Source organism: Gordionus sp. m RMFG-2023, chromosome 5 (assembly GCF_954871325.1).
Source record: "Gordionus sp. m RMFG-2023 chromosome 5, tfGorSpeb1-WG-v2, whole genome shotgun sequence".
NCBI lineage: Eukaryota > Metazoa > Nematomorpha > Gordioida > Chordodea > Parachordodidae > Gordionus > Gordionus sp. m RMFG-2023.
This window is the reverse complement of record NC_088779.1, coordinates 30646529-30673541: the sequence shown is the minus strand read 5'-3', so window position 1 is coordinate 30673541 and position 27013 is coordinate 30646529. Positions and strand designations below refer to the sequence as shown.

The 27013-nt window shown below is 28.2% G+C and overlaps 2 protein-coding genes across 2 annotated transcripts; one reads left to right on the top strand and one right to left on the bottom strand.

Moving 5' to 3' along the window:
- The first annotated feature begins 7046 nt into the window (after positions 1-7046).
- On the top strand, positions 7047-14502 carry LOC135929579 (probable tubulin polyglutamylase ttll-15). Its single transcript, XM_065466232.1, has 5 exons — positions 7047-7439; positions 9496-9654; positions 9785-9928; positions 11906-12280; positions 13144-14502. The coding sequence occupies exons 1-5, from the start codon at positions 7065-7067 to the stop codon at positions 13984-13986; spliced, it is 1896 nt and encodes a 631-aa protein (XP_065322304.1). The 5' UTR covers positions 7047-7064; the 3' UTR covers positions 13987-14502.
- A 240-nt stretch (positions 14503-14742) lies between these two features.
- On the bottom strand, positions 14743-24993 carry LOC135929331 (endoplasmic reticulum lectin 1-like). Its single transcript, XM_065465864.1, has 13 exons — positions 24865-24993; positions 24738-24824; positions 24616-24693; positions 24498-24575; positions 24290-24347; positions 22732-22919; positions 20493-20719; positions 19013-19202; positions 17876-18208; positions 16257-16573; positions 15600-15683; positions 15101-15179; positions 14743-14859 (listed from the first exon to the last, which is right to left on the bottom strand). The coding sequence occupies exons 1-13, from the start codon at positions 24976-24978 to the stop codon at positions 14764-14766; spliced, it is 1929 nt and encodes a 642-aa protein (XP_065321936.1). The 5' UTR covers positions 24979-24993; the 3' UTR covers positions 14743-14763.
- Between the last annotated feature and the right edge of the window lie 2020 nt (positions 24994-27013).

The following is a 27013-nucleotide window of genomic DNA, read 5'->3' as shown; positions in this document are numbered from 1 at the left end:
TTGTGATGTTAAATGGCTCGTTATGAGCCGATTTTTACAAACGGCTAACTCAATATTTTAGCCGGAAAAATATTGCCTAAGCCTCAAGATCTCCTAGACCTTTGTTCCTTCTATGAGCAAAATCTTCAGGCTTGGATACTATTTTTCTGCATGAGAGTATTGATTGAACTAGTCTATTCATGATCGAAATAAATTATTAATTTTTTAGAAATTAAGTTTTTTATACCATAAACAATTCTTGTAAAAAAAAAATAAAACTAATTGCATTTTATCATTTTTTTTTAAAAAAAAACTACACTTTATATTATATAAAAATGTTCTTAACTTATACATAAATATGTTTTCTTAATATTAATTTAATATAATTTTTATTTTAAAAAAATGCATATTTAGCCGCAATTTCATCAGATCTGATCGCTAATAATATCGGCAGAAAGCCGATATTTAAAAACTACGATAATAGGGCCTGTGTATCGGTATATCCCTTAGTTGAAAGCAAAAAAATACATTAATTCTCATATAATTATTTGTAAATGAATTTATACTTTAATATATAAAATCGAATTTAAAAATTTTTTTAATTATTTGGATGCTTTAAAACTTTGATATAAAATTTTCAAATCTATATTTTGAATCTTCAAAATTTATAAATGTCTAAAAAAAAAATTATTCCCAATTTGGGTATCTTAAATTTTAAAATAATTATAATATATGTTAAAAAAATCAATGGCAAAACTTTTGCGAACGAATTTATTATATTTTTCAAGAAAATGTTTATTAAGCTGTTCCCAAAACAATTCCAAAACTTTACCAAACTTTTAATAAAATCATGTGTTATATTTTTGATATTTACAAAATTTTCTAGCGATATGTTTTGGAGATGTTTTTTATCTTCGTTAAAGTATTTAAAGTTTGTGAAATTGATTTTTTGAGGTTTTGGGCACAAGCCGGTATAAAAGAAAGTCAAATTTTTATAGTTGTAATATAAAAAACTATCCCCATCATTAATTCAAGATTCAAAAGCAGACTGTGAATGGCGCGAGTCTATCACCTTGTGATTCTTTACAACGAAAAATTTTAAGATAGGAAGAATAAGCTTTCCTTTAGACCCTGTGATATCTTCATACCCTCATCTTGCAAACCTTGTCAGCTCCCTGTCGACTATCTATGCCATGTCATCACCCTCTTCCGCTTATCAAAAGGATACCATCCACGCTTCCTAGCTGCAAATTCGATTATTATTAGAACTCTCCTTTCAGCCAATATTCTATTAACTTAGGAACCTGTAGGATTAAATAGCGGTGAAACTATCAGGCCTGACGGAATGATTCCATGGAGCAAGGGAATTTCGCTAGACTAAGATTATACATGCGTTAATCGGTTTGCACCATCCTATAGCTCTAATTCTTTGATTAGAGCGGAAATTAGAAAAAATAATAAATATATTAGTTCCTAATAACACTTTAACTCCCATTTTCGAATTTCAATGATTTATAGGTCTAATCGTATATCAATCCATGGTGCCATAACTTAGAGGTATCTCATGTTTTAAAAACATTCTTTTTTTTTACAATATATTTCTTTTATTTTTTAAAAATTTTATTTCATTTTATATAGCTTACATCTTTTTATTGTAATAGTTTTTGAGTTAAAATAAAAGCTACATTCATAAAAACGAAAATTAGCGTAACCAGAAGCTCGGATTAAAAAGCTAATAAATATTTTTTGCCAAATCAAAAGCTAACTAAATATTTCATTTTTGAAAAAAATTCTTTCTTTCTTTGTTAAAATAATGGTCAAAAGGTTATTATACTATAGTTTGATTAACGATTATACGATCGTTTGCATCCATGTTATTGTTGTTGATTATCAGTACGAGTTTAGATTTCCGTTGGGTATCGAAGATTTGCGATGATGGGAGGGGGCGGGGGATTTACTCACCTTAGGTTACGCGTCTTTTATAAAATTCCCAAAATTTACTTTCAAAAAATTGAGAAACAAGAGAAGCAACGTATTCCAATTAGATAGCATATCAATGAATTATCATTTATAATAAAATACTATTTATTTTATTTTTAAAAAAAATCACAAATATTTCACTCTCTAACATTGATATAAATTTAAGCAAAATATTACCTATGGAATGAGTTTAAAAGCCAGAAAATTTTTTAAATAAGACGAAGAGAAAAAAAAAATGATTCCACAAAAAAAAAAATTTTTTTTAATTATTTTATGAAAGAAAGAAAGAAAGAAAGAAAGAAAGAAAGAAAGAAAGAAAGAAAGAAAGAAAGAAAGAAAGAAAGAAAGAAAGAAAGAAAGAAAGAAAGAAAGATTTTCCATAAATCTGCATACATAATTACTTCATTTACCATTATGGGTAACTCAATATTTCCCCAATACCTCTTTTTCTGATCCATCACATTGCTTTAACCGTCATTTTTTTAAAATTTAATATTTGGCCGATACTTATAATATTGTTCACAGAGTTGTTAAAAGATGGAATCAAAAGATCGCCGATCCTGGATTCGATCCCAAATTTGTCAATTTTCTCGGATTTAAGATCCTGATTCCTTACCTTAAATTGTGGATCGCGTGATCTAGATCATTTTTTTTAAATATTCGATCCCGATCCTTTTAATATTTTTTTTTTACTTAAAAGGCAATTCCACCAGATTTTATATTTCGACAATTTACCAATTGATTCATAATATTTTTAATGATATTTTTTTTTAGCCGTGAAATTTTTAAACTGATTTTTTTTCCCCCGATTCACCCATAAAAACATGTTAATTATTAAAATATTTTCCGGAATTTAATGCTTCAAAATGGCCGTAATGTATCGCAAAAAGAATTTGTCAAAAGGATCTAAGAAATATTATCTTGGGCGGTTCATCCGGTGCAAAATTTTTGGAAGTATAAGTGATAATGCTGTATTGTATGGATGAATCATCAATAAAAAAATAATACTCTATCATACTGATCAGGCAAATATTTTTTATTTAGTCATCTTTTATTTACAGATTCTATGAACATCAAATCTCAATATTGATAGCAATCATTAAGACTTACACTAAAGAATTTAAACTTAAAATCAGCCACTACCCACCCTTAAAGTAATTAAATTATACTGAAGTTATCGGGTATAGGCTCTTTTTCTGCCCCAATCCTTTTTAATAAGCCTATAGAGGTTTATGTAACATTTTTCGAAATGTTGCGCTTACAAATACGTGTGGCTTGCCCACAAACGTATTTGAGGGCTCCTCATATTTTTACTTTTACACCCAAATTAAATTAGTTCCAATTAGATGGAAATGAGGAAAACCTAGCGTAGCTCTGTTGAACCTTCAATATATCACGTATCACATAAGTTATATTATTTAATTATATTATAATAAGATAAATAAATTCTAGGTTTTAATAATGTCCTCCATTATAGATTTAGAAGATGATACATCTACTTCTATTGATGTGACAGCAGATATAAGAATGAGAATCTTTTACCATTTCATAATTTACGTAAGTATTTTATAACTTTATGTGAAACGGATGAAAGTAATCATACAATGATCTATGCAAAATGCTCTTTGTGCAAAAACAAAATATTTTCTTCAATGATTAGCAATTCAAACCTAAAGAGGCATTTAGAAGTAATTAATTTTTTTTAAAAATTACAATTATTATTTGTGAAGATCATAAACAATATGCATATAATAAGAATTATTTATAATAATTAATAAAATATTTATTGATGTGTTAATCTTAATTATAATAATCAGGAATTTAAATATTATTAATATTAGCCCATTCTTAGCGTTGATATGAAAGGGAGACTAATATTTTTAATGGGAGTTGAAATTAATTTTTAGTATAAAATCCTCCAACCACATATAAATAATATACTTAACTTAATATATTTAACAAAATTTAGGTTGAACCCTTTATTCATTAGTTTTGAAATGCTAAAAAGCCTCATTTTATTCATATTATAGGAAAATATTTTCTCAAAATCTTTTGCTCATATCATCTTGAGCAGCTTTTAATGATAGACAATTTTAACTTGAATTTTTAAGATAACCTATATGACCCTTTTAACCACATGTAAATAATGTAAATTTGTGTTGAACCATTAATTCATAAGTTCTTAAATACCTAAAATGCCTGTATTTTACAATTCTTTATACTTTCACTATCAACGGAATGTATTTTATTTACAAATATATTAAACATCGATTTTTCCTTTACTTCTTTATTTTTTTTTATCTTAATGTCCAATTCGGGGTTTCGATGTATGTTTCTATTATTTTCGTTACCATTTAGTTATCTTTCTGGAAACTCTAAGGAACAGTGTTCCAGAATTCCTACATTTGAAATAAGTCATCATATTTTTATCACTTTACTCCCTTTGCTCCGATATAATATTCTACCCAATTTCTAACAGCATTGCACGCTGAGGTTACAAGCTTTGCCGTCAGAAATACTTCCCAATTTAACGTTTCACTTAATGTCCAACATTTTCATATCACTACTGTAATATTCTTCTAATATTTTTATTAATTCTATAGGCGGTTACATAAAATTTTTAACTATTATGTCCTAAACTTCCACATCTAGTATATTTAATCGGATATACATCAATTGGTGCAAATCTTTTGATTACAATCTCTGCTTATATGTCCGAACTCTCCACAGACACCGCATATTTTGTATATTTATTTTTGACCCATCCATTTAATTTTCCCTCTGATATATATTTACATATTTTCTTTATCACATATACTACATGTTATATTACCTGATTATTGAATCCTTTAGTATTTATTATACTCTATTATTTTTATAATATCATTCTGGCACTTGTAATCGATTTTTATTCTTCATATTTCCTCTTATTACGATTCCTTATGTCTCATAATTTTAATTATATATATATTCTCATTAGTTCAAACTATTCTCATTATTTACTTTGCATTTTTCGCTATGATAATAGCAAATTTGTTAGACGTCATTTATTATTTGTTCACCATAAATATATTTCTTTTTTTTATCACATGATAATTTTTTATCTGTAACTCTAATGATATTAATATTTCCAAAGAAATTCCAATTTACCAATTTAATATTTATCTAATTATCAATTTATTTCAATTATTTCTACATCCTTTTTTATTTACCTTTTTATATTTTATTTACATACATTTTTTATTTCAATTTCTTTTGGGATTTTTTTTTAAATTTTCCTTCGGCGTCAAAAGGTACATAAGAAATACAAACTTATTATTATTATGGAACCCATACAGTTGCTTATTTGTGGAATTTAAAATTATTTTACACTTTGATATGTTTGTGATTAAATATTCTAGATTTCATTTCTCTTTTTTTAAAAAAATTCCAAATTGGTATTTCTAATTTATTTTTTATTTAATAAACAATCACATAGTTTAAAAAATATATATCACATAAATTGAAAAATGAAAATACAAAAGAAGAATATTGTTATACTTAAAATTGCTTAAAATTTATATTGGAAAAGAAAATAATATTATATTTGACTGGGACTACTTTAAAGCAGGCACTTCTGATAAAACCCAAATAACATAATATTAAATACAAACTCTGTGTATGAAAGCTTTTATACCATCTCCAGATTTCTAAATTATTTATATTTTTATATGATAAATTTCTTAATAAATTAAAAACGAATTATTCGAATAATACAATTAAGAATGAAGTCTCTTCTATTTAATTGAGCATGGATGGATATTATAAAAAAAAAATATATATATAAGCAAGAAAAAGGATTAACGCTTAATAAAAAATATAAATTGAATTACTCTTTTTTTTTTTGAAATATTTAACATTTACATGCTTGCAATATTATAAGAAATTTTGCTAACGAAGATGATTCTAACTATGGTAAGGTATTTAGAGACCAGGCCTATAAACATTCCCAATCTCTAGAATAAAATTTTACAATTTTTTTTTAGATAAATTGAAATTAATATATAATTTATTAATATTACATAAATTATGCTATTTAATTTATTAATATTACATAAATTATGCTATTTAATTTATTAATATTACATAAATTATGCTATTTAATTTATTAATATTACATAAATTATGCTATTTAATTTATTAATATTACATAAATTATGCTATTTAATTTATTAATATTACATAAATTATGCTATTTAATTTATTAATATTACATAAATTATGCTATTTAATTTATTAATATTACATAAATTATGCTATTTAATTTATTAATATTACATAAATTATGCTATTTAATTTATTTATCTTGTGTCTAATATTTATATTTTTTAAAGTTTTTTATACACGATTCTCATTTTAAAATAAGCGCAGTCATATTATAGAATGAAAAAAGATGACATAAAAATATGACCAAAATTATAAACACATTTAAAAGTTGTCTTGAATAAAAGTTAGAGTTACCTCTGTCAAAAACTATAAATTACTTATTAAACTATTTTTAAATAGTTCGTAACGTAACTTTGACTAAAGATATTTTGTTACCTTCCATATAAAAAGTAAATTATTTCTAATAATGCAATAAAATAGCAAATTATTGCCGCTGTCATTCTTATTAGACAAATTATCTAATTTTATCAATTAAAATATTTGGTACAACAAAATATCTAATTATTATCTCTCAACAACAAAATATCGGATTGCTATCATTCTTGTATAACAACTAGTGTTGTTAAACGGCTCAATTTGAGACAATTTTTTAAAAATGGCGAACTCAATATTTTAGCCATAAAAATATTGTCTAAGCCTCGAGATTTCGTTAATTTCAAACCTTTGTGCCACATATGAGCAAAATCATAAGGCTTGCATAATAATTTTCCTAATTAAATATTTAGTTAGTCGTTTTTAAAAATCGGCTCAAAATGAGCCATTTAACAACACTAATAACAACATATGTAATTATTAGCATACTTGTGATCTTTGGCAGTATGTTAATCGCTGATTTATTTTCCACACCTTTATTAGCATTCATACAAACAAAATTAGAATTTAACAGCTGAAGTGCAATAATGCTAAAATTTACCAATATATTTAGAAAAATTAGCCTTTTAATTATTTATCTAATTATTATAACAATATTTACAATATTTATAAACATAATATATTTAGAAAATTTCAAATGTAAAATGCCAGAAGCATACCTATCTTTAAAAGAAATAGGAAAGTTAGAAGGTTTTTATTTACAAAATTGGATAAAATCTCAATTCAACAAAGAAGTTCTAAGTTTTAAACATTTATTAATGAAGATGAACGACAAATTGGAAGAAAATCATAAATACTTGCAGAATTCTCAAAATAAATTTGATCATTACACAATTTCTAAGTCAATATCTATAAAAAATTCTCGTATTAATTTAAAAATTTTAGTCAAAGGGAAAAATAATGTAAATATAATTATTTTGATTAATTAATTTATATTTTAAGATTTGAGTTATCATTAGTTTTAAACTAATAATGATAGGAACATATATAAAACTAATTGTGTTAATGAACTAAGAATATGTCTAAACTTCCTTATTAATTTACATTAATTATTTAAAAAATTTAATAATAGGTTTTTTTTTAAAATTTTTTTATATATATGTGCTATATTTTTATAATTAAATGTTTTTTTATATGACCTTGAGTTTAAATTAAGGACTAGGGGAAAAAATTCATTAGTTTTAATTCTTATTTAGAAAAATGCCAAATATTTTATAATATTGGCAATAAAAAAATCTTTCAAAATGAAACCACAATTATTTTTTTTTGAATAAGCCCAATTCTTATTGTATTAGGTGGCTTAGATAAGATCCAATGTATTTTATATTTATGTTCACCAAAATAAACCTGTACCAAATAGTTTGTCTTTCTCATTTCCTGTAATTGCCTTCATTTTAGTTTTTAACTCCTGGTTAAATTTTTTTTTTATTATATTAAATTATTTTAAGCCTCATTGGCATCTTTCGAAAAAGAAAGAATCTAATCATCAAAAGGAAATTCTTTTAATCTTAAATTCACAATTCTTATATTTATATGTTCGAGAAAGGCTCACTTTTTTTAAAATCATTTGCTTAGAGCAATTTATAAAATTTAACCGGAAATCCTATTCCAATATGTATAGGAGGATTTACCTAACTATTGATCGTAAATACATTCACTTTTCTGATTGGCTAATTTAAAATAGCCAATAAATTAAGATTATATCTAGAATATTGTTTTTTTTTTTAAAAAAATTGCTTGGAAATTATCAGATGTATATATATTAAATAAATGCAAGAAATCAAATAATTTTCTGTGTATAAATTCGTATTAATAAATCTTGACCTGGTCAAAAATACAATTAAAATCTTAAAATTGTGAATTTTAGACGATTTAACTTCGAACTGTTGGAAATACTCTTTAATTTATATCAGAGACCTGCAGGCCCAGCCTGGCCCATTATTAGCGATAGAAATCAAAAATAAATATATTTTTAAAAAAATGCGAGCCAGCCGGGTTGTGCAAAATCTATATAAAAGTGGATATAAATCAGAGGATTTGAATTTTTTACACATGTTAGAATAAGTTCCAGTTCAAATCAGATGTTTCAAATTATAAAAAATAGCTCCTCAGTAAATGATTGAAAATTGTGATACTCCTAATGAATATCCACATCTCAAAATGATATTATAATCATTACTAGAAATAATACCTTTAAAAAAAAAGAAGAAAAGATTTCGTGAAATAAAAATTTAGTTATTACTAGTGTCTATATTTTATCGGTGATTTTTTTTAAAACGTACAATTGATGTCATATCCGCTCATTCCCGTTCTAAATTGCTAAAAATTGTGACTATTGTTCATATCTCGTAGAAGTTTTTAAAGGTGATATTAATTAGATGGTAGGGGTTAGCTGATACTATATATTTCAATTGAGTTATTTTCCCCCCTAAAATCGCTAAAAATTTGGGGAAAGATGGCTAATATTCTTAATTTGAAAAACATTTAAGCTATTTTCCTCCGCCTCCCGCCCCGCTCCCTCATTAGGGATCAACTCAATTTAAATACGAGCACTTACTTCCTTAAACAATCGATTAATATTATTTTTCAATACCGCTTTAAAAAGTTTTTTTTTTATAGGATGATATAGTATAAAATTACCACTTTTTTAAGCGATTTCGAAACCTACCCTATTTTAACCCCATAACCCGCGAGTCTATGAATTGGCAAGAAAAATTGATATTGGTGCATTCCTCTGCTTAGAATTATTTCAAAGAAGTAAATCAGCTGTTTTAAAAAAAGAATCGAAGAATGTAGCCTAAGTTCTTAGATTTTAAAAGCAAATTAATTTGTTTTTTTTTCTTCCTCAATTCACCCCCCCCCCCCATTCTACTCCACCATGATTATCGTAAAAAAAAAACTTACCATCTTTTAGCATTTTTCTCTCTTTAATTGATCAATATTTTTTTAAATGCTTAGCTCACTTCCGGTTATCTAGACCATGTCATCGAAACATTCAAATATTCTGGTCACCAAATTATCCATGACCCAGCTGACGGGTGGCACATCTTGTGGCATCACGATTATCCATTCATAGATACCGACTTGGGACTAATGTCTATAAATCACAATCACAAGGTTTGCCTTTTATTTTTTTTTAAAAAAGGAAAAAATATTATTGTGGTAATGGGGGAAAAAAATAAATCCACCAGGAACAATAAAAAAAATATCCCCCAAAAAAGTATTATTTAATTATATTATAATCCAGATAAATCATTTTCCTGGCTCGGGGTTTATTACGAGTAAAGCCAGCTTGATGCGTTACGACGAAGCGGAAGGGTTGGAGAATAGACCGCGTTACTTGCCCTTAGCATTCACGTTGCCCAATCAGTTATCCCTATTCGTAGATCACGTAAAATATAAACATTATGGCGTTATTTATTTTATATCAGGAATAGGCTAGAGATCGTCACGAAACCACGCGTTTCGAAACGCGAAAGATAGGCTATTGTTTTACGTTGCGATTTGAATATTGATAAAAGAAAAAAAAATATCCAATAAAAAATGTCAAATACGTGTAATTGCAAAAAAAAAGAGAAAAATTATTTATAATTTTTAAGGATGGGCAGTTAATTCGAATTTTAAAATTTGTAAGGTAAATTGAAATGTTTAAATTGTTGAGAAAATTAAATAACAATTACATATGAAAACAATTATTTGAGGCAACAATTAGGACGGCCCCGCCCGGTTTTTGACCCGGCCCGGAAAATCCGGGCCGGGACCGCAGGTCTCTGGTACGTAATAAATTTTAGTAGTTATAACTGGTGAGATCGATCGAAAATGTGATGATTTGAAGAAAAACGAGTGTGGAGATTTACGTGTTTTTAAAAGAAAGAAAAATAATTTAACTAAAGTTCCATATCTGTTTTGAAAATGAGTAAATCGCGAAAGATTTAGAAATCTATTGGATCCGCAAATGCCCGGCCCGGTTCAGCCGGGAAAATCTTTAATGGGCCGAGCTGGGTAAGATAAAAAATTCGGGTCGAGTTGGGTAATCGTGAGTAAGAAGTAATAATCCATAAAGTATAGTTTTTTTTTGAAATTAATCACTCCCCATAGTCACTTAATTTGATGTTCAACAACATATATTTTGGTTTGGCTCTTTTATTTTTAAATAAAAATTCTGACAATTTTGCTATTTGCGGACCTCTACTAGAAACACAAAACAACCGTTGAATACTCTAACACAAAAAAAAAGTCTAAAAAAAGTGATTTAGGAGGGCTTATAATATTTGAGTTAAGTGATCACAAATTATGATTTAACTCCTCTAACAAGTTAATTTGTTTAAAAATTGATAGCTACATTTTACACTCCAAAATAGAGTTGGAGAAGAAAAAAAATGATTTTTATTAAAAAATATTATTTAAAAAAAAAATAGATTTAAATCAATATATATTTTTTTTTGATTTAAAAACAAATTTTATGATATAATTAAAATATCTTGTCCTAGATGTAAATAACCTCCTAGATATGGAAGCATCCATTCATTTTAGTACATCATTGAACAAAATCTATTTTTATGCTAAATATAAAAATTAACTATAGCCAAAGCTATATTAGACTGATATTTAATATTTGCCCCATTTATACTTAATAAGAGTGTTCTTAAATGACAATATTTCATCTAGAATAATATTACGCAAGCTTTAGGATTGTGTTCATAGGTGGAACGAAGGAGATCCATTAACGTAATCTCGATGATTAGATAATAATTTTTCTGGCTAAAATATTGAGTTAGCCATTTTAAAAACCGGCTTGAATCAACCTGTTTTATAGCCTAATAATTTTATTACGTTACATTTAAAATCAGTAATAAATAATTTTAAACTTGATAATGGTTTTATTTTATATTTATATTATTAAATCTATAATTTGCGAAGGAGTAAATTTTTATAAACTATCAGATGAATAAAAATTAATAATTTTTTTTTATATATAAACTTGCATTAATTAATTTTTTTTTTTACTATTCAAAATAATTGAATATCGATATACATAAAAGGGAAAAATTGAAATAATTAGATAGGTATTCTCCTTTTAAATTTAAAACAATAATTAAAATATATTTTTTATTTTAGGAGGTTTATTATTATATTGAGAAATTAACATAAAGGGATTAACAAGTATAAAATCATTTTTGTTAATTAATTTTAGCAATTAATCGTTGCAACTTATAATATACAAAATACAGTAAAATAAGATAATAATCAAATACAAGCAGATATTTTCTAAGATTTAAATCATGATTTTTATTGTAAAAAAAATTAAATGATTTTAATCACTCATTTAAATCGTTCTTACCCGTAACTCCAACACCACAAAATCAAGCTGAAGGTACATCATAACAGCTACCACAACGTATCATTCCCCGATTCCAAATACTATTGGGTGCTCAAGAGTAAAGACCACAGGGGAATAGAAATAATGGAGCCGGACCTTATAATGGCAAAGTATCGTAACAAGGCAACATCTTCCAACGAGGAAGTAGCGTTCGTTCAAACCTACATTCGCGATCCTTTACTCATTGACGGGCGGAAATTCGACATAGGAATGTACGTCCTGATAACCTCCTTGTCCCCCCTAAGAGTTTACGTTTATTGGGGAGACGTGTTGTTCCGTTTTTGCCCTCGCGATTACCACCCATTCGATCCGTCAGATAAAGACAAATACGTCATCGGCGATGATTACACTCCATTGTGGCAGGTTGTTGGAAGGGGTGATAGTGAATATTATTGTAAACAAAAAATTTCAGGCTGCTAATTTTTTGTTAATCTTTAAGAGTTCAAGGAGAAGGATAAGGTCCAGTTATTCCAGTAGTCTGACGCTAACATATTAATTATTATGGTCGAGGAAAATGAATCCAACTTGAAATTCCACCACTAAAAAAAAATATTTTGTGTTGGCTTTAACTTATTATCTTTTAAATTTATAGTCAGAAAAACAGTTTCACAACCATTTAACTAGAAATCGATTGATTAATAAGCTATAAAAAGTGGTTTTTCTTTAACATGAGGATTGGATACATTTTGTTAGAGGTTATTAAAATGACAGCAGCGTCACTAATACTCGGTAGAAAAGAGAATGTTCATTTGGAATAAAACTATTTTCAAATGTAACTGTCGGTCGTTTTCTTATGATTACTATATATATATATATATCTAAAACAGCTGTCTCTACTCTTAGACTAAGAAGAGTACCCCTAACCCTAAAGGTTAGGATATATCTCCTACCCTATTAGGGTATAACACACCCTTTAGTGTTGTTATATTCTAATAAACGGCTAACTTAATATAATATTCAAAAAAAAATATTAAGCAAGAACCTGTAGATTATTTTGCTAATAAATGACAAAGGTTTGGACAAATCTATTAACTAAATCTCGAAGCCTAGGCAATATTTTTTGTGGGTAAAATATTGAGTTAGCCGTTTTTAAAAATCGGCTCAAAACGAGCCGTATAAACATACACCAATTAAAAGAGGGCGATAAATTTAAAAAACTGGGCATTTTTTAAAAACGCGCGAATACGCCCAATATAGTTCAGAATTAAAATTCTAATCATTTAAAGATACCGTCCTTATCCGGTGATTACCTTAACCATTCTTCTACCTTCAAAACCGCCTTCGATAATTATTGCCGCGCGCATTTGCGCATAAAAAACGTCGATTCAAAAATATGGGCCCGCGCGAGAACCGTTATTGTTGACGTTTTAAAACGCAACAGAGCCAAAATGCTTTCCGCCAACCAGGGTTGGAACCAAAAGGGCGCGTATTTTGAGCTGGTGAGGTTCGACTTCGCGCTGGACTCAAATCTCGAACTCCATTTGATGGAAGTCAATATGAGCCCCAACCTATCGTCCGACCACTTTCCGCCCAACAAGAGACTTTACCTCAGGCTTCTTCACGACACCATAAGGCTTGTCCTGTCCAATTTCTACAACGAAGTCGAACGAGATGCTTCCTCTAGTGAGATTGATATATCGGTTAGAGATTTATCAGTTTTTCCGGATCTGTGCGCTCGTTATTGTCAAAACGTAACGCGTCCGAACATCGCTTGCCACCATCTTTGTACCGTAAACGGCGACAAAGTCGCGAAAGGTGGATTCATCGAAAGTTCTTATTTGGAACACCTCAATAAAGGTAGTTTCAAGAAGGTGCTACCCCTTCCGCCCTTAGAAAATAGCGACGAACCGATATTCGGCCTGTCATTTTGGGAAGGCGCCCTCTTCAATCGATCCATGGTCGAATCATTTTTCGAGAAAGGTTTTACAACAGATGGAGAACTAGGCCACAATTTATCGCACTTCGAAACAAATACGGGAATCGATACCGCGATAATTAACGACGTCGTCTTGCGAATCTGGTACTATGGGAAAGGCCTTCAGAGTGATGATAAATCATGGGGCGAGTAAAATTAAAAAATAAACAGGTGATCGCCTTTATTAAACATTTTACAAAAAAATATCTAAACATTCCCAATAACGCAATTAGTATAGAATGTAAAAATAATTATTATTCATTACCTAAATTATCAATGTCGTTTATTTTATTATTTTTTTAAAATAATGTTTAAAATGTGTTGGGATTTTCTCCCCCCCCCCCTCGTTTTCAGGTTTATCTGGGTGAATTAGTTTGCCCCTCTCCCTCTAATTATTCTTAGTTATATCATAATAATTATAAATATTTATAATTTATTTAAAATAACTTTTACAAATTTTAGACGCAGGCCACCATATTTATTTACTAGAAACTTCTTTTACTATTTTATTGATAAATTAATCAAAAATTAATTATATATTTATAAATCGTCCATGTAGCATTTATATATATTTTTTTTTAAAAACCCAAGTGCAACAAACCCAGTATTACAATAAAAATGCATTTTAATTATTATTTTTTAAATATATAAATACTTTTTTACAAAAATATTATTAGTGCCATATTTTATTCTTTTTAATATAACAAATATATATTATTGTATTTATTTTTTTAATATAAAAAAATATATTAATTTATTATATTTAAAAAAATATATAAAAGTTATCGTTCTAACAGCTTATATATATAAATATTTTTTATCGAAATAATTTGATTGACATAATGACAATTATGACTAAGATATTTATTTATTTTTTTTAAAAAAAACATAATATATATTAAATTTGGAAAATATCGTTGTCGTATAAATGTCACGCTTCTGGTGGTATACGCTTACGGTCGGCTTTTTTGAGGAAACCATATTCGTCAATTTTATCCAAGAGCGAACATATGATCGGAGAATCGACCTTAAAAAATAATTGAGAAAAATGGCATGTGTCAAAACTAGTGGGAATGAAATAATTATTCTAAAATATAATATTAAATAATGACCAATAGAAATTCAGATATATCATGTGCTCCACCAATAAAAAAGTAGTATCCTCTAAAAACCTAGTGACAAACTGTAATACTATTCGAAAAAAGTTGGATAATTTGTAAAGATGATTGATGTAATTTGAGGATATTTAGTTAGTAATATATTATTACCGAGAATACGTAATTGCAAATCGATATTTCGGATAGGTACATTGAGATGTAATTCGGATTATCCTTCTTGACGATGCACCTTTAAAATGTTAGGATTTTGGGCAATAATGATTTTAGTTTATTTATAGTTACTATTTATATCGGTAAATAGCACCCGTGTCGAAAAATAATGATTTGGGTATAAAAAAAAGGTTTAATGTGGAGGGACGGTCGTTCGGTCGGTATAAAAAGATATGAAAGAACTCCCGGTGTTGGTTTTTGGGTCCCAAATTATTACCAAAATGGTGGGCTCAATATGATTTGATTCAATGTATACGTTTAAAATGAATGAACCACCATCATAGGTTAAGTATTAATGTCATCGGTTTTTACCCCAAAAAGATTGAATGCTAAATTTAGCACTATCTAAAAAAAAAAATTTCTTCTCTCTTCAAAATTGGCGCTACTTACTGACCCGAACATGGCGTAAACAAATAAACGCAAAAATTTAAATTCGAACCTCAGTTTGATCGTCGCGTTTCTGGGAGACTTGACTTCGTCGCAATAATCTCCGCCAGAGTAATAATAAGTCACACTCGTTCTTCTTAAGAAAATTTGCGCCAAAAAAAAAATGAACATAATTGATTTGATTCCAATAATTTGAGATATTTTAATTTTTTAAAAAAAAACGCGGGGTATAAAAAAAGACTATTAAAAATGGGAAGAATTTCGACGCTAGTAAGAAAGAAATAAAAGGGAGTCACATATAAATAGTGTTGTTAAACGGCACATTTTGGGCCGATTTTTTAAAAACGGCTAACTCAATATTCTAGGCATAAAAATATTGCCTAAGCCATGAGTTTTCGCTAATAGAGATCCAAACCTTCGTTCCCTTCTACAGATAAAATCTTCAGGCATAAAGCAAAAAAAAAAGAAGTGTATTTATAACAAATGGTAATTATTGTTGTTAAACGGCTCGTTTTGGGCGACGACTAACTCAATATTTGGTTCAGAAAAAATATTACGCAACCCTGAGGATTTTGTTCATGGAAGGAACGAAGGTTCGGACATGTATCATCGAAATCTCCTGGCTAAAATATTGAGTTTAGGCCTATTTTAATAAATCGGTTTCAAAATCAACCGTTTAACATCGCTAAACGATAATTTGGTTATTAACTTCTGCTCGGGGGGAATTAGTCCGCTACTGGTTTTACCCTTGATCTTGAGTTTTTCCCTCTCGACCCAGGCCAAGTGTGTAGCGTGATTCCATTTACCCAGAGTCACGTTAGTCACGACGATTAAGCTGTCGCCCATTTTTTTCTTATTATCGATGCGGGTCTTTTTCGCGTTGCCTTCTTCGCTCCAATCAGGTTCGGAATCGTCGTCATCCGATTCTATCGCGTCGGCCGAGCTCGACTCTCGTTTTTTTTCCTCGTGGTATTGAATCAGGTGTTTCCAAAGGCAGAACTCGTATTTCCACCAACCCAGACCTCCCTTGATATAAAATAGATTTGATGGCCTCGATTATTGGCGGTGAGATAATAATGAAAAAAATGACGTTTAGGAGATAACTATCTAAATTTTAATTAATAATACACTTTTATAACCCATAAAATGAATATGGTGAATTCCATGACAAATTCAACCCCGGCCCCTTCAGATTTTTATAAAAATTTTCTATAGAGTGGTTGTACATTATACCTTAGAAGAGAAAAAAAATAAAATTTTAGCTTCCAACAACTCCAAAGAGCGGCTGAGATATGGGGCCTCTAAATTTTTGAAAATTAAGATTTTGAGCAAAATTACAATATCTTTGGACATAATTAAGCTAGAAGTGTCAAATTAAATTTCTTTGTTATTAGCCTAATGGTAGGCCTTTAAAGCAATATAGTTTATATTGCTTTCAAAAAAAATTTAAAACCGGAAATAGAAACTCGGATCATAAAATCCAATCGGCATTTTTTATATATATATATATACAGATCTAGGATTACTTAATAAATGCGCAAATTTTCAAGTTAGGCCAAACTCAAGGTTTAGAAGATATATCATTTTGATCATTATTCTATAGCAAACATTCTTAATAAATAAATATTCGTTGATATTAATCAATAATCGTAAATAAGTTTAAAATCTATCAAACATTTTAGGTTTTTAACATTCAAAAGAGTATTAAAATCTGGAAAAGTTTTTTTTTTGTTTTTGAGAAGGGGGATTTGGTAAATTTATTTAAATGAATTTCAATTTCTCTTCTCATAAAAAAAAATATAACTAAATATAAATTTTTACGATTATAATTTTTATATATTTTGTAAAATTGAATTAATCATTATTTTATTTTCCATGTGCATAAAAGAGTGAAACATTTGTATTTCCGGGAGTAGGTTTGACCTTTGGAACGATGATTTTTTTAAAAAAATAAATCCATCATCCTTATGCAAGATCTAAGGTGCTTAATATTTGATTCTAATATGGATGCTGAAGGCTAGCTCTTGTCGTAATATATTTAATAAAAACGTTTTATTTTTTATAAAAATCGTTAAGCTTTTTATTTTTTTTTAAAAGATGTAACGATTAAAATATCATAAGAGGGAGATAAAGTAACTAGTACCACAAAAAGTAACGCGTTTATTTAATAGTTACCCGTAGTATTACGCGGTTTGGGGGGGGGGGGGGGAAGGCTTTAGTAACGATTCTTTTTTTGTATCGCGTCGTTACTATACATATTTTTTTAAAAAATAAAGTTACTTAAAAGGGTTCTAAAACGAACACTAACAAAATAAAAAAAATATTTACCCCCCGTAGACAATATTGGCCTCGAACGAAATCTCTCTCGACCTTTGTCGACGCTAAAACATGGCTTTTGGAGGTAACGACGGATTTGTAAAAATTTTCTTGCCTCGAGCTCAGAAGTTTGGACGAGACTTCCAAATCTATCGAACTTGCGTGATCCTCTCGATCGACATCATGATTGACGTGAACCAATTCGCCTTTCTCTTTGCTCGCCATTTTCAGTTTCTCGTAACTGCTGAATTTTGGGGGTTTATTGATTTTCCTCGTGATTAAGCTATCCTCGACAAAATCGGTAGGACGAGGAGTTGGCTCGCTTTGTACCGTGCCTGGCATTTTCTGTATGGATTTAAGAAAAATATAATAAATATTTGGATATTTCCCAAATATTAAGACTGTCGCTTAACAGTCAATATCGAATCACGTTGGGTGCGTAAGCGATTGGGTGACACATTTGTCAGTTATTATATATATATATACACTGTAACGATTCCTACCACCGATTTACGACGAATCACAGACAATCCCTAACATATAGGGCACTAGAAAATGGACCAATTGCGTGGCACCTTGGTACTTGTCAGTTTTCGTAACTTAGCACCACCCATAATGTAGATCTTTTTACAAATTTTTCAAGAGAATTTATTGGTCCCACAGAAGAGAAAAGATCCAATCAAAAGGGGAGTATATTGTAAAATTCATTTTTTTTTTGCCGAGGAAGCTTTCTAAATACGGCTATTTTTACGTCTAAAAAAATGTTTTTACTGGAAAAATATATCGAAAGAGCGGTAAAATAAGGGAAAACTTTCCAAGTAAAAAAAAAGGGTGTTATTTCCAGTTAAAAAGGGAAGGAAGGAAGAAAAAAGAAGAAATGTTGTGATACTTGCCTATAAATCCAATCCTTATGTAATCATTCACTCGACCTTCTCACTCTCCTTAGCCCACCTTTAAATATAAAGAAGGAAAGATGGATCCAAAAAATGATTAGAGAAAAGCGCGCCAATTCATACCGATACAAAATATAATAATGTAGCGTACAATACATATATCTGTTTGGGGAAATATAAAGCAGAGATGGTACTTATTTTTTAATCCGAAAATGGGAAGAAAAAAAAATTAAATAGGTTTATTAGTTCTTCTTACCGATATCTGGGAGTTTATATAATGCTGAAAATCGTTTCTTTCCATGTCGAGCAAAGCTTTGGGTTTCATTCGATTCGAACCGTTGGAGTTCCAATCTCTTAGATGGTCCTCCACTTTGTCCTTTTTTCCTAGACCCTCAGCATACTTGGCCACGTTGTAGCAGTACACGGGCGAGATTTTCGCTTTAATTCTTTATGGATTTAAGGAGTGGAGGGGGAATTGATAAATGAAAAAATATTATTAAAGGGCGTCACTGGTTTCGGGGGAAAAAAAATAAGAATTTCTAAGATCCGGTATAAGTACTGAATCTATATTACAGCTGGCGAAACTTTAGGTCCATTTTCTCCACGATTTGATGATTAAAAAAAACTACTTTTATTTTTGTTCCAGCGCAACAAATTCTATGTTCCCGATGGGTAACCATGTTTACTTCACTCTAGAAATAGTTAAGAAGGTTACCCTAGTTAAAAGGTTGACCCGTTCCTAACCATTTGCTGTCCCAATATAAAAAAAAATTTTATTTTTCTCTAATTATTTTTTACAATATATTCTAAACATTCTAACACTATAAATAATATATTTCATGCAAAAATCGTCTATTTATTAACTCCTTCTTGTCACAATTTCCTTCTGCCAAAGATTTAATATTTTTTTATAAATAAATGTCATTTATCTTTTTCTTTCAAAAGATCGTTAACCCTATTTTGTATTTAAAAAAAAATATTCTAAGCATTTCTATTATTTTTTTCGAAAAATGAGACGGGCCCTAAGGATGCTAATCTCGGTCCGGCTCTGATAGTTCTAGATTTTGGTTCCTAAACTCCAATAAAAAGCGATTTATTTTAATGTAGTCCCAATGACAAATAATAATGCCTAGACTGACGATGCATTCATTAAAAGTGTTCCTGAATGAAAAACAGCTGGAGACGCCATTTTTATTATCCATATCATTATTGAAAAATTTTAAACGAGAGGCCAATTTATTCCTATGTCTGACGCAAATTTTATTAAAGAATTGTCTGATCATTCTCGAGATTATAAGGAAGCAAGTTATCAATTTAATAGTAGTTCTTAACATGAGAATAATTGCTATATCGATTAACCAAAATGGCGGGTACAGCTGATTTGCATTCAACGACGCTTTCAAGTGCATTATTATGAATGCATCGGCAGTCTAGGTATTATTATTATGTCATTGTGTAGCTCCCGGCTCGTATTGGAGAAAAAACTGTCACTTTTTTAAACCAGGTTAGGATTTTTTTTAAAATTCCGCTATTTCGAATAATTTTGAAAGTGTTATGGCAAACGATTATGAGCAGTAAATGAATCATGTTCTATTCTATGATTTTCCAACAACTCATTGATTGACATAATTTACATTTATCTTTCGAAAATCGACTTTTCGGTTAGTTGCGGGCCGGTTTCCGGGTATCTGATAGATAATCACTAACAATGATTAAAATTAAATGTAATCTCATACGAAAATTGGGGATGGTCGCATAAAAGAGGCGTGGCTATGAATAGCTTGTAATCGCATGTGGCCACCTCGCTGAAGTAATGAATTTGATTGACACCCTTTGGATCGCAAAAGTAGTAGACGGCGGTAGACCGATTCCCGTTTCGGAGCTGGCAAAATGTACCGTTCTCCAATTGGATCTTCAGGTAAGTTTTAGAGGAGCTCTCGAGGTTCATAGCCGTGTTGACGATCTTAAAAGTTTAAAAAATGTATGTTTTTTTTGAAAACGCGGCCAGGGTCCCTAATATATTTTTTTAAATGCGAAATTCCGGTCCGGTCCGTAAAAATAGTTGGCTCGAGTTGTCAGCCATGCTTCCGGTCGCAAGGAACCTTCTATTAGTTCTAGCGGGTTCGAATTATGTATAGTTACATTTAAAAAAAAATTTGACTTAAAAAAATGGAAATGCCTTATTATTTGGTTTAAGAAAGAGTTAACTTAAGAAAAATTCAACCAATACCCTCGTAGCATGTTTATAATGTATATTTTTGATTAAAAATGGCTATTATTTGATTTAAGAAAGAGTTAACTTAAGAAAAATTCAACCAATACCCTCGTAGCATGTTTATAATGTATATTTTTGATTAAAAATGGCTATTATTTGATTTAAGAAAGAGTTAACTTAAGAAAAATTCGACCAATACCCTCGTAGCATGTTGATAATGTATATTTTTGATTAAAAATGGCTATTATTTGATTTAAGAAAGAGTTAACTTAAGAAAAATTCAACCAATACCCTCGTAGCATGTTGATAATGTATTGGCTATTATTTCGTTTAGAAAAGAGTTAATTTTTTTTAAAAAATATTAACCAATACCCTCGTAGCAATGTTATTCCCAGACAATACCATATCGATCGATAAAAATAATATTAAATATTTATTTTTCTTTAAAAAAAAGAAAGAAATTCAAAATGTCGACCAATTTTAAGGGCATTTCCGTTTTGTCAGAACTTTTTTTTATTTTTTAAATCTGCACATTGTTTTTATATTCTGACGTATTTTAAATGTAATTTATTTTTAAGGTCTTCATCCTTTTTTTAAACGCTCAAAAAAAAACAATTAAGGTTCTAAATATTGAAAAACAAATTTCGAATAATTAACGGATTCCCGCCGAATCTGGTGGGCTCATATGTGCTCATTCTTATCATCGCCGATAGCCTCCAGGTTTATAGGATACTGATAAACTCCAGGATATTCTGACTTCCTTAGTTCCAAGCAAACGACCAATTATTAGATCATGCAAAACACCATCGGTAATTAAAATTAGCCAAAAAGAAAACTTTTTCATAACACTTTTATATATAAAAATCACATTACAATTACACAGATCTTCTTCCTAGATATCGATACAACTTCTACAGTTTGTTAACAGGACATGAATGGCTGGAAGCCCTGATCAAGGTGAACAATTGAGATTAATGTCTAGGATGTTGAGTACTTCTAACTACGTAAACGAACAGTTTAAATGTAAAATATATTTGATGTACTCTGAGGGGGTTTGAACCAAATTGCATTTGGAGTAGATACCAAAGTAATTTCACTATCGATATCTGACATCAGCCTGCGCCTTATAGCAGCTCATATCATATACCAAACATTCTAGACCCGAATAATCTATTATGATCAGAATAGACTGACTATGATCCCTTAGAAAGTCAGGAAAATCCCTTACTTTAGACATCTATAGCATCTCCCCATTTCCGTAGGATAAAAATAATAATAAAACCGAGTAATAATCGAAAAAAATAGAAAGACAAAGAAAAAATTTACTCATATTTTACCTGCCATCATTTTTTAAAAAATCTTTTGGCAATGAAACGAATGGAATTCTTATCTTTTAGAAATATTTGACCAATGCAGTTTGTTTAAAAAATCTTAACTCAAATTATGTTATTAGAAGTGAAGAGATTGAGCAAGATTTTTTTAGATAGCAACTTATGCGTGGGGTATCGATTCGATCTTGTTAGATGGGCATTTTTAAAAAGTATTTCATATTTTGGGTCTTGAGTGGAATTCCCGCAAATTCATAATTTTCCGGCGACTTCTGGCCCGGGTTAGAATATATTCACCTTAGACTTTTCTAATCGATTACCTATCAAATCAGTGCGGTTTAAGTTAAAAAAAGTCGGAATTATAAATCAGTTATATCCTCTTTATTTTCTATAAATAGTCATAAACACTGCATATATATTTTTTTTTCTTACAAAAGTGTTTATTTTGTCAGATATATTGGCATAAGAAGCAAAGGCATCGATATGGCTAATCTTCAAGGTAGGAATTCTATAGTTGATCAAGGTGTTAAGGGGTTCATCCTTCGTGTAAGAATCTAACGACGACAAAAGAGTGATCTTGATTTCCTCCGGCTGAGTTTTGATGATGTGAATGTGGTCATCTGTAAGAAATAATTTGTTTTTATGTATATTATAAATATATATAACATGTGGACAGTCAACTTTTCTAATAATAGCATACTAGTAGCAAATGGGAAGAGGGATTGTATTTTTACAGATAATCATATTTTATAAATTCTTTTTCAGAGATATAAATTTGATTGAATTTAAATCTTTTACCTATTGAAGGATTTGTTTTTTGTGTGTTGAGAATTTGTGTTATTTAAATAATATATATATTTTAAAAAAAAATTTAGTATTCCTAGATTGATAACTCTGTTTAATTCCTAATTCAATATGATGTTATTTTATAAAAATTCTCAAAAATCTGCGATAAAGTTATATCTATAAAAATATGATAATTTTATGGTTACAACCATAATATTTAAAAAAAATTAGTATTCCTAGATCGATAACTCTGTTTAATTCCTAATTCAATATGATGTTAGGATAAATCAATTTTATAAAAATTCTCAAAAATCTAAAGTTATATCTATAAAAATATGATAATTTTATGGTTGCAACGAAAATATTTAAATAAAATTTCATTCTGAGACTCTATCATATATGACTTTCTAGATCATTAAACACTAGTCTAAAGAACATATTTGTTAAATTTTCAGAACTTTAGTAATCAGGTTTTTTTTCCCCCTTTGTTCTAAAACTTTTGAAATAGGCTTTGGGAGTAACCTAATATAAAATTAGTTATTTTAAAAAGGGCACAAGAAGTTGGTAAGAAATCTGTGAACTCATTCATTTTAGAGATGAGATTATATTAGTGAGAAAAGTATCTTAACAGTTTTCTTCAAAAGTTTCATAACCCATAAAATTTATTGTTCTTTAAAAAGTAAAATAAAATATTGATGGTTTAGACATTTACTTTTATGTGTAAAATATATTCTTTTTCCATGATTTATGATAATTTTTTTTATATAAAATAACTATTGTATTCAATAATAGGTTTTATTAACATAATTTTTTACAAAATTTGCAATAAATTATAGGGGCTACTCCACCCAGTCAAAAAATAAGCTAATTGCTTATTAGTTTTATAACTTTTTGGGAGAAATAAAAGTAATGGCACCCCAGGAAGGTCTGTTGTAGCTTAACTCTGTTTATTTTTATAAAAAAAATGCATCAAATATAATCATTTAATTAATAATATATCATCAAAAAATCATGAAAGGATAAATTAAAATCCATTTGTGCATAGTTAAGCAAGACAGATTTGGGCCTATTAAAAAGCATTTTAAATGGGATACTTTTTTAAAGGGGGAGGGGGGTGGTTAAAAATTAAATTTTTAATTTAGATGAACCACAAAAACTTGTCTGTTGCAAGATTCCAAGAAATTTAGTAATAAAAATATATAACCTGATTGATAGATCAATTCTTTGGGGAAATATCCAAGAATATATTCTTGTTTATCAATCTAAAAAAAAATTTTGGTTTTATTTATTAAATTAATATTATTAATATCAAATATAGTTAATATTTAAGAATAATTTGTACACTCAATAAGTGATTAATTATATTTTAATTTTTAAATGTGTATATAAATAATAAAAATTATAATGTAAACTTTGTTTCCTATTTTTTCTTCATGATATTGCATAAAAAATTTCCCATGGCATATCTCGTAAATCCAAAAGCTTTCAATCTATAAAAATCTATTTATTTATTCATATATTTATAAAAACCTTAAAAGAACATATTGGTTGTATAAATAATTTTGACATGTATGTTATAGGTGATTCATGTTTTATTTCTGACTTATTCTAATTGCATATTATATTAAAATTTATTGGTAGATAATATTTACCTCAAAGATTCTCATTTCATCAATTAAACAATTATATTCCTCATTATGAGGTGTTCTCATCACAACTACATCATTTTTTGAAACAATCTATATTATTAATAAGATATGTTTCACTGTTAAAATTTACTTTAGGTAATATATGTGGTATATCCCATTTGATATCATATAATGTTTCGTCATTTTGTTCATATAAGCCAAATATTAAACATAATAAGAAATAAATAATTTTTATTTTTAGCATTAATTTAAAAAATGAAAATAGTATTCATAATTCATATGATAAATATATCTAACGATATCCAGTCACTCATCGTCAAATATCTTGTTATGAAGAAACAAATTCAAATAATTGAAGTGTTGAAACTGTAATCAGGTTTATTTATCGATTCGGATCGAATGATCATGATCTTATCAAATAAAAGGATCAAAATTCAGGATCTATTTTTTTTAAGGATTACGATCCTTTTCATATTTAATATCTGAAAAAATTTTATCCTCGATGCAAAAAATTAACTAATAAAAAATAAAATAAAATAGTGTAAATTTATTGTAATAAGATAATATAACAAGAATAACATAATTATTTATTAAAATTAGTCTTTATATATTAACAAAAAAATCCAAATTATTATATCCACGTCTTCATTAGGAGAATGTTATTCTACAAAACAAGCGCTCCGATGGCGAAGGTGTTATATTCAAGAAAAAAATTAATTTACATAGGTATTAAAAATATTAATTAAATCATCATATGAATAAAAAGAATTATTAAAGAAAGTCATCCAAACAAACAATTGAATAATCTGCATGTGGTATATCCTACAGGTTTTCCAAATGGATAATTTTTTTTACTAAAAAATTTAGCGGCAGATTGATAATAGGTCAATAAAGCTTGAATTTTGGGTGAATTATAGCTGCTAATATCATACCATACTTATACAATGAAGGAAATCTATATGTTTTAAGAAATTTTAACTAACATTATTATAAGCAGCTGAGGAAAAGGTAAAAGGTTCTTATTTATATCTGTCATTTCAATAATTTTATATGCTTATCTTCTAGATCTATAATAGTGTAGAGGATGTGGGACTAGACGATTTGGTGCGAGGTTCGAGTCAGTAAAAATATATTTTATTAACTAACTTCTTTTTCTTTTCTTAAGGTATAAATACATTTTCTAAAATATAAATTAGAATATAAACGAAATACAAAAAAGTAAAATAATATTAAAAAAGTAAGGTTACGCCGTTTATAAAATAAAATTAGATTATAACAAAAAATAAAATTTATATTGTAATTAGAATAATGCAACATTCTCCCTCTTCTGATAATTTCATCGGAGAAGTCATAGAGAGTTTGTTGTCCAAGTGGTTTATCGTTTTGGTAATCAAGTTGTATCACAAATCATCATAACGTTGGCTTGTCCCAATCGTTGGTTTGATCAATTCGATTTTGCACGTTGGTTTGTTTAATCACAAGCTTGATATCCATATCGTAAATTGTCTCCATTAATCATAGCTTGTTTGATAGTACTCAATTGTTATTATCATTTTTCCGAAATTGTTATTATCATAAATAAGTTGCGAATAAGAAATAATAGTTCACCATAAGAATAAATGAAGAATGATAAATCAATAAGATTGTTATATTTTTAGCGTTTTAATTTTTTTTAATGACTTTTATTTTTTTCGCGTTTTAGTGTTTAATTAATTTTTGCATTTTAGTATTTAATTTATTTTCAATCTCCGAGGTTACAATATGAAAATATTATGCACCTTTCCCTCTCTTAAAAAAAATTTAAATTTCACACAATATTTTTCTAAAATTGATGTTTAATTTTTACATAACCTTTTGTCTTCAAAAGCTTTATTTCAAAAACATTTTTATCATATTAAGCATTACTTATAAGGGTTATTTAAATCAATCCCTTTTAATACATATGTTTTAAGTACATTTTAATATATTTAAAATTAAAGTTTTATCTTCTTGTTTAGGATTTTTAATGGTTGTATTTAATTATATCTAAGAATTCATCTTTAGGTTTAGTTGTTAATTTACAACAATTGGTCATCATTCAAGAAATCAAAAAATATCAATAAGAGTTTAAGTAAATAATTTTTTTAAAGGCTTTTTGTGTGGTCTATATCCATTATGATTTTACATTTTAGTATCAATATTTCACTAAGAAATTATAAATAATTTTTTAAAGGCTTTTTGTGTGTTCAAATATATCCATTATGATTTTACATTTTAGTGATTTTAAAAAATTTATAACA